At 44.1% G+C, this 13,797-nt stretch overlaps 1 protein-coding gene across 2 annotated transcripts in view; it reads right to left on the bottom strand.

The window, feature by feature from the left end:
• Positions 1 to 13,797, bottom strand: part of PRKCE (protein kinase C epsilon) — a 523,002-nt gene that overhangs the window by 232,199 nt on the left and 277,006 nt on the right. For both annotated transcript variants that reach the window (XM_073628484.1, XM_073628485.1), the window contains exons 3-4: positions 6,160 to 6,319; positions 576 to 610 (exon numbers count right to left, since the gene is read on the bottom strand). In XM_073628484.1, the coding sequence (XP_073484585.1) occupies positions 576 to 610; positions 6,160 to 6,319 (195 nt within the window). The remainder of the gene's footprint in view (positions 1 to 575; positions 611 to 6,159; positions 6,320 to 13,797) is intronic.

The following is a 13,797-nucleotide window of genomic DNA, read 5'->3' as shown; positions in this document are numbered from 1 at the left end:
AACTTTATCCCTGACCTATCTGGTGTGTTCCTTGGCCTTCATGATGCTGTTTGTTCACCAAGGTTCTCTACACAACCTCTTAGGGCTTCACAGAACAGCTGCATTTATACTGAGATTAAATTACACACAGGTGGACTCTATTTACTAATTAGGTGACTTCTGAAGGCAATTGGTTCCACTAGATTTTAGTTAGGGGTATCAGAGTAAAGTGGGCTGAATACAAATGTACCCCACACTTTTCAGATATTTATTTGTAAAACAATTTAAAAACCATTTATAATTTTCCTTCCACTTCCCAATTATGTGCCACTTTGTGTTGGTCTATCACATAACATCCCAATAAAATACATTTACGTTTTTGGTTGTAACATGACAAATTATGGAAAATTTCAAGGGGTATGAATACTTTTTTCATAGCACTGTAGGATGCTTTAAATGTGTCCTTGTGTTGATCTATGGAGAGCAACACAGCATAAAGAACATGGGATGAATGAGCCCCGAAAACCATATACAGAAACTAAGGGGATTGGCAAGATATTTTGTAAATCACAGCATTTTCAGGAACTTTTGCTTACCTTGACATTGATATCCCTGTTTCCCTATTACACCCCTGTAAAGGAAAAAGACAATCAATGAGTGACATAAAAACAATTCTTACAGCAAAGTAAAAGCAGTGTTCCAGTTTTTGAGATGCGGAGAACTTTCTGTGCTGCTAATATGTATACATGGAATATGTATCAATGTATGTAGTCTTATTAGTATGAGCCTCTTATCAATGTATTATTCCTAATTGTATTGCCTCATGCTAGATTAAATAATATATTTTACAGGTATACTCATTTTTATTTTTCCACATGCTCTATGATCGCATGCATTGAGCCATCTTTTTCCTCAGGTTTTGTATATTGAACATGGTATTTTAACTCGCCTGTCTTTTTTTGGTCATGTGACCTTTTAGTACACTATTTAAAATGTTGGTTCAGCCATGATTAAGGCCTGACGGCTGAAACGCGTTGGCTATTTTGAAGACAGTGTACATGCTTTGGCAATAAAGCAAGATAGTTACCGGCTGTCAACCCAAGTGCCAACTATTCCTCCTACGATCCAAAGTAAAAGCAGCACCTGTAAGGGACATGGCTGGGAACAAGGTGAATGGCTTATAAATATTGGTAAATAGCTGTTCTGAATCATACTTCTACATATCCCCAAGATTAAAGTGTGTGTAAAGCCAAATTGTTTTCATTTTTAGCTCTGAAGAGTTGGGAAATGTTAAAACCCCGGTCTTGTTTTACTTTCTGCGCCCCCAAATAGGGAGTTTCAACCCCTCTATCTGCTCTGGCGACCATTGTCTCTGATTCAATAAGTAATGGGAAATCCAAAATTTTACCATCAGACAGAAAAAGGAGGTGATGTTATGTACCGACAAAGCCATTTTTAAAGTTCACTACCACTCGCCTCTGATTCCCCACTGTGACATTGGGCAAGGGATCCTCTCCCTGCACCTGCTGTCACAATTTAAAAAAAAAAAAAAAGAGTTCTGTGAATGAACTACAAGCCCCACCTTCCACCCCGACAGAAGGGTTTAACACTCAATGAACTGTGAGGGCGCTGCTGAGCTTAGTTTGTTGATTGTTCCTGCCCTTCAGTAACTATCTGCAGTGGCCTGACATTGGACCTACGATCTAAATCATCTGCATCATTTATTATTTTACAAAAGATGAGCTTACCCTTTAGGTTTTGGGTTGGGTAGGGAAGGGTTAGATCTCTTCTTATTTCCTGCTGGGCCTCCAGGACAAAAAGTACAGACATAGCCTCAATCTGCACAATGTGTAGCTGGCTGTTGCAGCTCTGCTCGCTTTCCAATATGAGGATTTCACAGGTCAGAACTGCAACAGCCAACTACACACAGTGCAGATCGAGGTTTTATCTGTACAAGAATCCAATCACCGTTGTGTGCAGTGCGGGTAGGAGCAGCTCTGCTTTATGTCCTGTGTGACACTGATAACAGTAGGAGAATGGGCAGAGCTTACCGATCCCGGCACAGCATCCATTGGGAGGGAGGGGGGGGCACCACCCTTTAGATCATGGGTGCTTAACCTGTGGCCCTCCAGCTGTGGCAGAACTACAAGTGCCATGAGGCATTGCAAGCAGCTGACAGTTAACAAGCACAACTCCCAAGAGCAGAGACATAATGGGAGTTGTAGTTCCGCAACAGCAGGAGGGCCACAGGTTGAGCACCTATGCTCTAGATCCAGCTGTCCTCAATGCCACTTCTGTGCAGTCCCCCCCAGGACTCCCTATAGGGTAAGAGCTCCTGGCGGGAGATAGCAGCAGAGAAGCCAATCAGTAGGCAGGATGTGGAGTGGCTGGGCCACCATGGCTGAGGATTGGCACTGGACAGAGCTGGGACCTCCTGACCACCGCAGCGGAGCCCTGGGTGGGCAGGGCAAAGGGAGGGGACAGTGGCTTCCAATCACAGGTGTGCACACTGGGACACTGGCAGAGGACTGAGCTGTCTTGCCTGTTTAGGAGCAGAGGCTCTTTAATTAGATGGCTGTGAGGCCTAATTAAAGGCTCTTCTGCCTAAGAACAGCGCCGGCACACTGAAAGATGCCACCCAAGGCAAACGCCTTGTTTGCCTTGGGATAGACCCCTGACTTTAATAAAACTTCCATGCTGATATTTATGGTGAGTGCTGTAATAGGTTTGCATGATATGTTTTTTAGTGAAGCTGTAATAAAGTGCAAATGGGTTGATTTACTAAAACTGGAGAGTGCAAAATGTGGTGCAGCTCTTAGTAAATCAAACCCATTGTGTATGACGGTACAATGATTAAGACTGTATTTACACTAGCCTTTCATTTTTCATAAACGCGTGCAATCTTGTCTCGGGGAACCCCTGCTAAACATTACCATATCTACAACTTATGATACATTAGTGTGATGGTCAGTGGGAAGAATGCTCCTTGCACTTTATAGTCACTGGGAAGAATTCCCCCGTTACAAATAGCTAAAAAGATCAATGGTGGCAGTGGGAACTTATATGAGAGACAGAAATTGCTCATTGCTCAAGGAACACTGAGCAACCTCTGGAGGAGCCCTGGTTGAGAAACCCTGGCCTATAGTGTGAACGCAGCCTTGGTGGTTAGTGCCTGCTAGCAATGGAGGTCCTCAATCTGAATCCTGGCCAAGACATGATTTGCATGGAGTCTGCATGTTCTCCCTGTGCTTGTTTCCTCCCAAACTGCAAAAACATGGCAGAAGTTTAATTGGTTCCTGTCTCAACTGCTCCTAGAATGTATATGTATGAATGTGAGTTAGGGACCTTAGATCGTAAGCTCCATGAGGGCAGGGACTGATGTGAATGTACAATATGTAAATGGCTAGTGCTAGATAAATACTTGTAATAAATAAATACATGTTACATGGTGGAGTTGCACTCTATTTGGAGATGATCACTAAAGCAGAAATTAAACCTTTTTTTTTCACTTTGACAAATACATCTCCTGCACTGGCCACAGTTGACTAATGCAGCTTCCAGGAAGCCGCCTGAAGTGAAGACGCTCTTCCTGTTATGTATGCTGGCAGGATTCAGACGTCAGCAGGATAAACGCACAGCAGAAGAGACTTGTAGTGTGATCCTTTCTCTCCAAGCATACGGCAGAGGAAGAACTGTCTGACACCCCCGCCCCCCCCCCCCCCACTATAACCAGGTCCCCCCCCAGGCAGCTCCAAGAGAGAAGTGAGGCGATTATGTCCGTTCCTGAGAGCTTAGCAGCAAAGAATACCACACTGATCGTGGTGTTCTCTCATATAAGTATTGCTGTTCTGTAACTGAATTGGCTGCTTAGGGACAAAAATGGATGAATTAAAGGCTGCTCATAAAAATACAGTTGGGTCACTGGTGTGTCATTCAAGATATCTCCTTTAGGCTCGGTTCACACTGGTGCGATGCGGGAACCGGCGAGATTTCACACTGTTCTCTGCGAATCGCTGTAGGTGTCAATGTAAAGTTAATGACACCCCCAAATCAGTTTGCAGAATGAAGTGCGAACTGTGAAATCAGATGGAATCAGAAGGCATGGGTCTGAACACCCATGCGATCCTCAGCTGCCTGAATGTGTTTTGGGATGCAACCTTTCTCCAACATGCACCTCCTGCCAGAGATGAAGGCTATCAATTAAATATTGGCCTCCTTGTGAGCAGCATGGTTGGACGTTGGTAGAAGGGGGAGCGCGCTGAGCAACACACTAGCTTAGCAACACGGCCACTCACAAGAATGAGTCCTTCATTCCCTTGGGTCACCTGGAGGAACTATCTGTGATTTTTCAACCTGATACTTCTTTAAATGGACACAGCCAATCAGGTTTTATCTAGGTGTATATGGCCAGGGGCAGACATACAGGGTTCACAGGAGTCGCCATCACAACTGGGCCCCATGTATGTCTAGATAGGAGTGGCAAGGGTGGCTGAGACCGAGCTCCCCAATCCTCAGCCAAACTGTAAGACCTCATTTCACATAGGGCCCGCAGATCCCGGCCCCCCACCCTATGTGAATGAGTATGGGGTACATTGTTCCCCTATCCATTCACCCAAAAAAAAAAAGTGTCAAGAATGAAAACACTACACAGGTTTTTAAAGTAATTTCTTAAGGCAGCACTGGTGTCTCTTCCGATTTCTTCTCCCTCCAGCGATGTCTTCATCCTACGGTTCTTCTCCCTCCTCCGCTGATGTCTTCTCCCCCTTTACGGTTCTTTTTTCTGCGCTGTCTTCTCCTCTCTCCGCTGTTTTCTGCCTCTGACAGGTCCCCTCTCTGCTATCTTCCTCCTCTGTTCTTCCACCGATGTGGCCTCGACGCTCTCACTTGGTGTAATGCTGGGTCCGCCGTGTGCCAATACTTATATGGGCATGGGGCGCGGCCACCCCGGTGATGTCATCCGGAGGCCCCGCCCCATCATGAATTGGGTGGCGACGTCATAATTGGGCAGGGCCTCAGGATGACGTCACCAGGTGGCCACGCCCCATGCCTATATAAGTAATGGCACACAGCGGACACAGCATTACACCGGGAGAGAGCGTTGAGACAACATCGGAGGAAGAACAGAGGGAAAAGACAGTGCAGAGAGGAGACCCAGCACAACCAGAAGACAGCAGAGAGAGGAGAACAACTGGAGAGGGGGAGAAGACAGCGCAGAGAGATGAACCGTAAAGGGGGAGAAGACATCAGCAGAGGAGGGAGAAGAACCGGAGTATGAAGATATCGCCAGAGGGAGAAGAAATCGGAAGAGATGCTGCAGCGGCCTTAATAAATTACTTTAAAAACTTGTGTAGTGTTTTCATTCTTGACACTTTTTTTTTTTGTGTGAATGGGTAGAGGTGCAATGTACCCCATGCTCATTCACATAGGGTGGGAGGCCCTCTTGTTAAAGGGGGCTTCCAGATTTCGATAAGCCCCCCGCCCGCAGACCCCGATAACCACCGGCCAAGGTTGTCAACATGGGGTCTGGCATGGACTTGCTGGGCTGCATGCTTGGATAAGGGTCTGGTATGAATCTTCGGGGGGGAACCCCACACCAGTGTTTTTTTTTTCATTTTGGCAAGGGGTTCTCCTTCAAGATCCTCGGCAAACAAGCCGCCCCGCAAGTCGGATCATCATGATCTGACTTCTTGTACGACTTCTATGCTACTTGTTTTTCCTGGAGTTGATAGTGGCTTTTCAATGTCCCATGTGCATGAGCCCTAAATCGATACTGCGGGGAGCTTGTCACAGTGCTTAGACCTAAAGTGGAAGCACAGTGTGTGCTGTGCTCTTTGTCTCCTCCTAAAGTGCAGTACCCGGCAGGAAGAGAAAAGGTGAAGGACTGCCATTATTTAAAAGGCTATCTGTATATGCATGTATGTGTGTGTGTGCATGTGCATTTATATATGTGTGTGTTTATTTAGGAGTGGGTGTGTATTTATATATGTGTGTGTGTGTGTTTATAAATGTGTGCACTTATATATACAGTATATGCGTGTGTGTGTATATTATGTGTATGTGTGTTCAACTACAGCATACTTATGTTCTCACTAAAACATGAAGCTATCCCTTAGTTAAGCTGGCACAAAGCATTCATAGCTGCATAAAATTCCCATAATGCACCAGGGACTTGTAACTTACCATATAAAATCTCTGCAGTGTGAGCAGTACGTTGGTTGCCTAAGGTACGTTGCCATAAATTTGTGCCCATTAACCTGATGGACCCTACGCCGCACTGCACCCTGCCGTTTTCTTGGGCGCATTCGCTCCCTGAAGACCCGTTCTTCATTTTCTTTTTGAGCTAGGAAAAAAACAAAAAAAAACAGTCAATATGTTGCTAAACAGCAAAAAGAAAAACAAGGCCTATAAAAGTTATTCAGGCCATGCTTAAACTAGATACAAAAACAGCACAAATTTATTAGTCCAAGTTCTGAAACTTCAGAAGAGTGGGATCACAGAACCACATGGTCCTATGGAGAATGGGTTTTGCTGCGTACAGTTGAACATGTTGTAAAACTGCCATTTAAAGCTGAACTCCAGGAATTCAGCTCTTTTATTAAAAAAAAAAAAAAAAAGGCACGCTATGAGTTAAGTCCAGAGAGGTGCATGACACCTTCTGGGCCTAGCTCTATTATTTAGATCTGACAGCTTTATAGTACTCCCAGAAAACAGCTATCACTGGAGTTCTGGGAGCCTGACGCTGATCCTTCTTCTTTAGAGGGCTAGATAGGTTAGTCTTAGATTGTGGATGTCTGTAGATGTAGAAATTTTAGTGTTATGCCCCGTACACACGGTCGGATTTTCCAACGGAAAATGTGTGATAGGACCTTGTTGTCAGAAATCCCGACCGTGTGTAGGCTCCATCATATATTTTCCATCGGATTTTCCGACACACAAAGTTTGAGAGCAGGCTATAAAATTTTCCGACAACAAAATCCGTTGTCGGAATTTCCGTTCGTGTGTACACAAATCCAACGCACAAAGTGCCAGGCATGCTCAGAATAAATAAAGAGATGAAAGCTATTGACTACTGCCCCGTTTATAGTCCCAACGTACGTGTTTTACGTCACCGCGTTCAGAACGATCGGATTTTCCGACAACTTTGTGTGACCGTGTGTATGCAAGACAAGTTTGAGCCAACATCCGTCGGAAAAAATCCTAGGATTTAGTTGTCGGAATGTCCGATCAATGTCCGACCGTGTGTACGGGGCATTAGGGTGGACTTACCCTTTAAGTCCGAGGAGGTGCATGACATCTCCTGGGCTTATTTCTATTATTTTATATCGGACAGGCTTATTGCGGAATTACACTCCAGATACTCGGGGCTGTGAGAAAGGAGACAGGCACGCAAAGCAGCTATGCCCACCCCTCCCCTCATCCTGCCCACATTCACAAAATACAAAGGCTTCTGTAAATGGGCAGCAGATGGGAGGGTAGCGTAGCTGCTTTGCGTGCCTTTCTCCTTTCTCTCAGCCCCGAGTATCTGGAGTGTAATTCCCAGCGGAGCAATAAGCCTGTCCGATATAAAATAATAGAAATAAGCCCAGGAGATGTCATGCACCTGCTCGGACTTAAAGGGTAAGTCCACCCTAACACTAAAACCTCTATATATATCTATAGATATATCTATAGATATCTATCTATCTAGATATATATAGATATATATAGATATAAATATCTATATATATATATTTTATTTATTTTTTTGTAAATGAAAGGCAACTGTTTTAATGTAAATCAATGAAAATTATAATTCGTTTTTTTCTGTGCTGGGAATTATTGTAAAGTTTTGTGAATTGACCCACCTATATGTACCTTTGCTGGTTATAAACTTATCTGAGCAGCAGCCAACGTTTCATTCATTGGCATTTAGAACTGTACAACCCTTTATTAGCACCTAAGGGTGGCCAGGTGTGCAAACATGTTCTGACCTATAGGCACCTTTTAGTGGGAGTATACAGGTGTAAGAGAACAAGGCTGACAATGAGACACTGTAATACAGCATAATGGGAAAGCTGAGAAAACATGACTACCGTTCTGAGCTCTTAAGGTTACCTTTAAGTCAGGTCTGCTAAAAAAAATTCCGGACATATCACAATATACAGCAATCGTATAATTTTTCTCAATAGTTGTCCCTAAATTATTCCTTAGGTTAACACAATTGACATTTGAACTTGAAGTTTCATTAGTCTGCTGCAGGCAAGAGGTAGCATTTCCTCAGTCTCCTCTCCCAAAGTGATAAGACTGCAACACTTTTAGCAAGTGGAGGGGCTGCAGCAAGGGCTGATCCATGTCAAACATCATATGAAAAATCTGAGTAGATTCACCCACTCTATTTGTCCTGGAGACCATTGTCTTTGTAACGGAAAGTAATGGGAATACCAAAGAGCAAAGAGCGTTTCCTCAGTCTCCTCCATCTCCCCAGGGATCAGACAACAACATTTATAGCGAGTCACAAAGCACAAAGCGAGAGGCCGCGGCAGGCTTGATCCAAGTCAACCATTATTGAAATCCTGGGTAGATTCACTCCCTCTATTTGTCCTGGAGACCCTTGTCTCTGTAACGGAAAGTAATGCGAATACCAAAAAGTTACAGTTATCAACAGAGCAAGAGGTTGGGGAAAAACATTTCCTCATTCTCCTCTCTATTCCCAGTGATCGGGCTGCGAATTTTGAAGTAGGTCACAAGACAAGAAACTGTAAGCAGGGACTGATCTGTGTCAAACATTCATGAACGCAGTCAGGAACTGCATAAGCACCAGAACTTACATAATTCTATCACTTATGAGTCAGCCTCTCAATCCAAGGAGTGTATAGGAACCCTAGATGGTGCTTAAAGGGAATGTTCAACCATGAACAAGACTTCCTCTCCTTTGACTCCTCCCCTTTCCCTATTGAACAATAGATTTTTATTAAATACTTTTTTTTTCAGTTTTCACTTATTACATTTCTGTCTAGGTGATGACAATGTATCCAGCTTGCTATCTCGTCAAGGCAGGAATGCTAACCACTAAGCCACACTTAACATGATCACTATGTCCTCTTTAAAGTTTCATTAAACCCACATCATAAAAAAATATCGACAAATGGTGTATTACATGATGTTCATACTCACTCGGTCACTATAAGAATTTGTTTTCCGAATTCTGCAAAAAACCTGGTTGATCCTGCTGTTCTCTATCCCTCGCTCTTGTCCATGGCCCCACTGCAGTTGGGGATTCTGCAGAACAGGGGTGGCAGCTCTGCACATGCTCAGTTTTCATTGAGTTTCTATGCTGAGCATTTCTTCCCTATCACATCTGAGCAGCCCATGTGACTATAGAGGGGGCGTATACACAGTCAGGGCCGGGATAGGGGGTGGACAGGTGGGGCGACTGCCCTGGGCACTGTGGTATCATGTGAGGTACGGGGGCACCACAAGGAGATTGGGGGGGGGACTTGTGTTGAGAGGAGGAATGTGGGGGTGGCAGGAGGTAAGAATTGTTCTAGGAGGGGAAATTTGGGGAGGTGTGCTAGGACTGGTGATTTGTGTTGAGAGGAGGGATGGGAAAGAGGATTTGCGCTAGATGGGAGATTTGTGCTATGCAAGGTAATATGGTGGTTTGGGGGGGGGGGGGGAGTTGTGCTAAGACTCGGAGGGGAATTTTTTTTTTGGGGGGGGGATTTGTGCTAGTAGAGATGTTTGGGGGCATTATTTGTGCTAGGAGGGGACATTTATGCGTTTATGCTAGGATGGAGGATAAGGGGTGGGGAGTCTGTGCTGGAAGGAGGGATTTGGAGTGGGAGGGGGGGATTTGTACTCGGAGGGGAAATTTGAGGGGTAGAGGATTTGTGCTAGGTAGGGGGAATTTTTTTTGGGGGGGATATGCAGAATGAGAGGATTTTAACTGGGGGAGAAGATTTGTGCTGGGAGGGAGGATTTCAGCAGGGGGTGGATTTGTCCTGGGAGGAGGGGGAATTTATGCTTTGCAGGTAAGCATGCAGATTAGTTCTATGGGGGGGAGGGGAGGATTTTGCTGACACATAATGCTGATAAAGCTTGGGCATGGGGGGCGCAATTTGGCATGCTCGCTCCCTGGGCTCTAGATGACCTTGTCCCAGTACTGTACACAGTGGTATATGACAGCCCACTCCTCTCCTTCTCCTCCATGTCCACTAACCAGATAAACATGGGATATTACCTTAGTATCTTGATTGATGGAGGCTTCTCCTCCCTGTTATTCTAAAACACAAAAGAGGCACAGGCTGGAGGGGTGTATCACAGCCTGCGATTGGTAGAAATCCACTCACAAAATTGCCAAAAATAATAAAGATTTAATTTCAAATAAATATTTGTATGACAATTTAAATCAGTTTATTGATATTATTTATTTTTACTATGTAGCCCAAAGGCTGTTTTTATTTTTTATTTTGAACATGTGACCAACAGCTCCTCCTGTCACTGTTTCCCTGCAGACAGGCCGGGAGAGAGCTGGGTCATGTGACCGCTGTATATAGATAAGGAGCTAAAAAGCTACTTCGATTTTTTTTTTTTTTTTTTTAAATAAAATAATTACAGTGCCATCATCAGTATACAAAAATAGAAAGAACAATGTAAATTAAACATTGTGTGTTTAGTATCACTTTAATGGCTGAAAAATGTGCACTCGTGTTTTACAGTCTCCCAATCACAGAAGCAGGAGGATCCATATAGTGCAGAGCCTGTCCTATCTAATGGGGGGGGGGGGGGTAGAAAAGCAGGTCACCTGAGGCCATCCTCTGCTCATCACTTCAGGTCTTTGCTATGCTGATCAATATTAATCCGCTGGGCAGAAAAACGGATGGCTGGAGAGTACATGTCCAGGTCAGCGTATCATTTTAATGAAGGGAAGCGGCCGGTGCAAATCATCAGTTCATCGCTCTCCATCTGCCTAATAAAATGCCAGCTGTGCCCAACCTTTCCATGCGGAGGAATCCAACATGGAACTGGAAGGGCTCCTTTTGTGGGATCCCCCCAGCCCCCCCGCCGCCGCACTCATAGTGACAACATTCCTTCAAACAAAGCTCTGCAAAGAATTCCTTTTCTATCTGACAATAAATCCTGCAGTTTAAGTGTTTCACTGACATTCAAAGTGAAGTGTTGAGAGAGATCAAGCTAAAACTATTAAAGAAGAAGCCTAGTCTACTGGAAATGTAGGATGTTATTTTATAATAAGGAGCCACTGAACCCATCCAATACAACCAATTCTCATTTTTCTTTTTTGGTGCGAGTACAGCTTTTCCATGGCCTGATATCTGAAAACATTTTCCATGAAATTCATAAAAAGTGGTGTGGACACTATTTAGAATTGTGCAGTGTCTCTGCGTGACAAATGTTGGTGTCTGCAACAACTTCATGTACTTGTTGGAAATGGGAACATGAGTCTTTTGCATAGCGGGGGGGGGCAGTACTGAGGCTGGAGTGTCCATGCTCAGCCCTCCGGCCCCGCTCAGTTATTGGTTGCTATGATGCTGTCGTCTGCATAGTGTCAATGGTTGCTAGGATGCTGTCATCTGCATAGTGTCAATGGTCGCTATGATGCCATCGTCTGCATAGTGTCAATGGTTGCTATGATGCCATCGTCTGCATAGTGTCATTGGTTGCTATAATGCTGTCGTCTGCATAGTGTCATTGGTTGCTATGATGCCATCGCCTGCATAGTGTCATTGGTTGCTATGATGCCATCGCCTGCATAGTGTCATTGGTTGCTATGATGCTGTCATCTGCATAGTGTCATTGGTTGCTATGATGCTGTCGTCTGCATAGTGTCATTGGTTGCTATGATGCCGTCGTCTGCATAGTGTCAATGGTTGCTATGATGCCACCGTCTGCATAGTGTCAATGGTTTGCTATGGTGCTGTTGTCTGCATAGTGTCATTGGTTGCTATGATGCCATCGTCTGCATAGTGTCAATGGTTGCTATGGTGCTGTTGTCTGCATAGTGTCATTGGTTTCTATGATGCCATCGTCTGCATAGTGTCATTGGTTGCTATGATGCCATCGTCTGCATAGTGTCATTGGTTGCTATGATGCTGTCGTCAGCATAGTGTCATTGGTCATTAGGCTGCTGTCGGCTTTGTAGCATGATGCATCCCCAGACCATATAACTGCCAGCCAGAAGATTCCTGTCATTGACCAAATATGGCCATTGCCACATTTCAGTACTTATGTCTGGACTGCACAGTGTCATTAGTTGTTAGGCTGCTGTCAGCTGTGTAATATGAAGCATCCCCAGCCCCATTTAGCTACCAGAAGGAGGAATCTCACCAATGACTAAATATGGCAATTACTAGGGAGCACAGCATCATTGGTTGCTATGATGCTGTCGTCTGCATAGCATCATCAATCATTAGGCTGCTGTCAGCTTTGTATCATGATGCATCCCCAGACCATTTAACTTCTGGCTGGAGGATTCCTGTCATTGACCAAATATGGCCATTGTCCTATATAGGTAACAATGTCAGCCAGCATCCCCCGCCCCTAATTTACATTCAAATGTCAGCCAGGGAAACTCAACCAGCAGCTGAATGTGGCCAGGCATGTGCCAAGGATTGCTAGGACAGCAGCACCACCACAAAACAAAAGCCATGACTGGAAGGTTGTCACATTGGTGTCTCTCCGTACGTCATTTCAGAGTTGGTCTTAGTTACCTCCAGTTTCATGATCTACGAACTGGCGCAATTATTTTTTAAATTTGTCTCAGTCATAATCAGGCTTGCACCGATACTGAAACTGGTATCCGTATCGGTGCGGATACTAAGCATTTGCACGAGTATCAGTACTCATACAAATGCTCTGATACCTGAAACTGATACTTTCAGGCCCGGTTCTTTCAGCTGTCAGCGGGATTTCCCCACTGACAGCTGAAATAAAAAAAAAAAAAGCCAGCAATTTATTAATTTTTTTAAGGAGCAGGACCACCACTTCCTTAACCAATGTTTTATTCAGCTTTCAGTGGGGTTCCCCTGTTGACAGTTGAAAAGTGTAAACGAATCCCATTCATTGGAGCTGTCAAATAAAAATAAATACATTTAAAAAAGCAGCAGCCAGACAATGTTTATCAACAACATTGCTCAGCTGCTGAAAAAGAGATAAAGAAACATTGTTTCTTTTTGTATCTTTCTGTTTCTTCATCTACAGATCAATAATAATAATAAACCCTTATCACCCTTAATTTACTGGTAATCTGCCTTAATTAACTCCTTATTCTCCTCCTCCATTTAATTATTTTTTTACTGCTGATTCTTTTTTTTTAGTTCACCTCTATTTTATAAACCATTAATAATTTAAACTTTTTTTTGTTGCTTGTTTATTAATATTTTACACCTTTAGCCTCGGTTCACACTGGGACGACTTGACTGGCGACCTAGGTCGCTTGACAAGTAGCGTCCCGTTCAGCGTCGCTCCGACTTAGAAAAAGGTTCCTGTACGACTTTGGGGGCGACTTGGGGCGACTTGCATAGACTTCTATACAGAAGTCGTTTTGCAAGTCGCCCCGGCAGTCGTGTGCAGGTCGCCTCTGGTGTGAACCGAGGCTTAACATATAGTTACACGTTTCACGTTGAAAAAAAGCCCAAAATATATTTTTAAAAAAATGTATTTCATTTGTAAATAACTTTTCGATGCTTTGTACCATTGCTGACAGCTGAAGCGTAAACAAAACAGTTGCAGTAGGTAAAAAGCATCGGTACTCATAGTAACAAAAATGGTAGGGGTGCATCCTTAGTGATAATGACAGGTGAGCAGGAAGGGAGGGATTCT

The sequence above is a fragment of the Aquarana catesbeiana genome, linkage group LG04 (genome assembly GCF_042186555.1).
Source record: "Aquarana catesbeiana isolate 2022-GZ linkage group LG04, ASM4218655v1, whole genome shotgun sequence".
NCBI classification, from domain to species: Eukaryota; Metazoa; Chordata; class Amphibia; order Anura; family Ranidae; genus Aquarana; species Aquarana catesbeiana.
The sequence above is the reverse complement of the archived record's forward strand: the minus strand, read 5'-3'. Positions and strand labels throughout refer to the sequence as shown.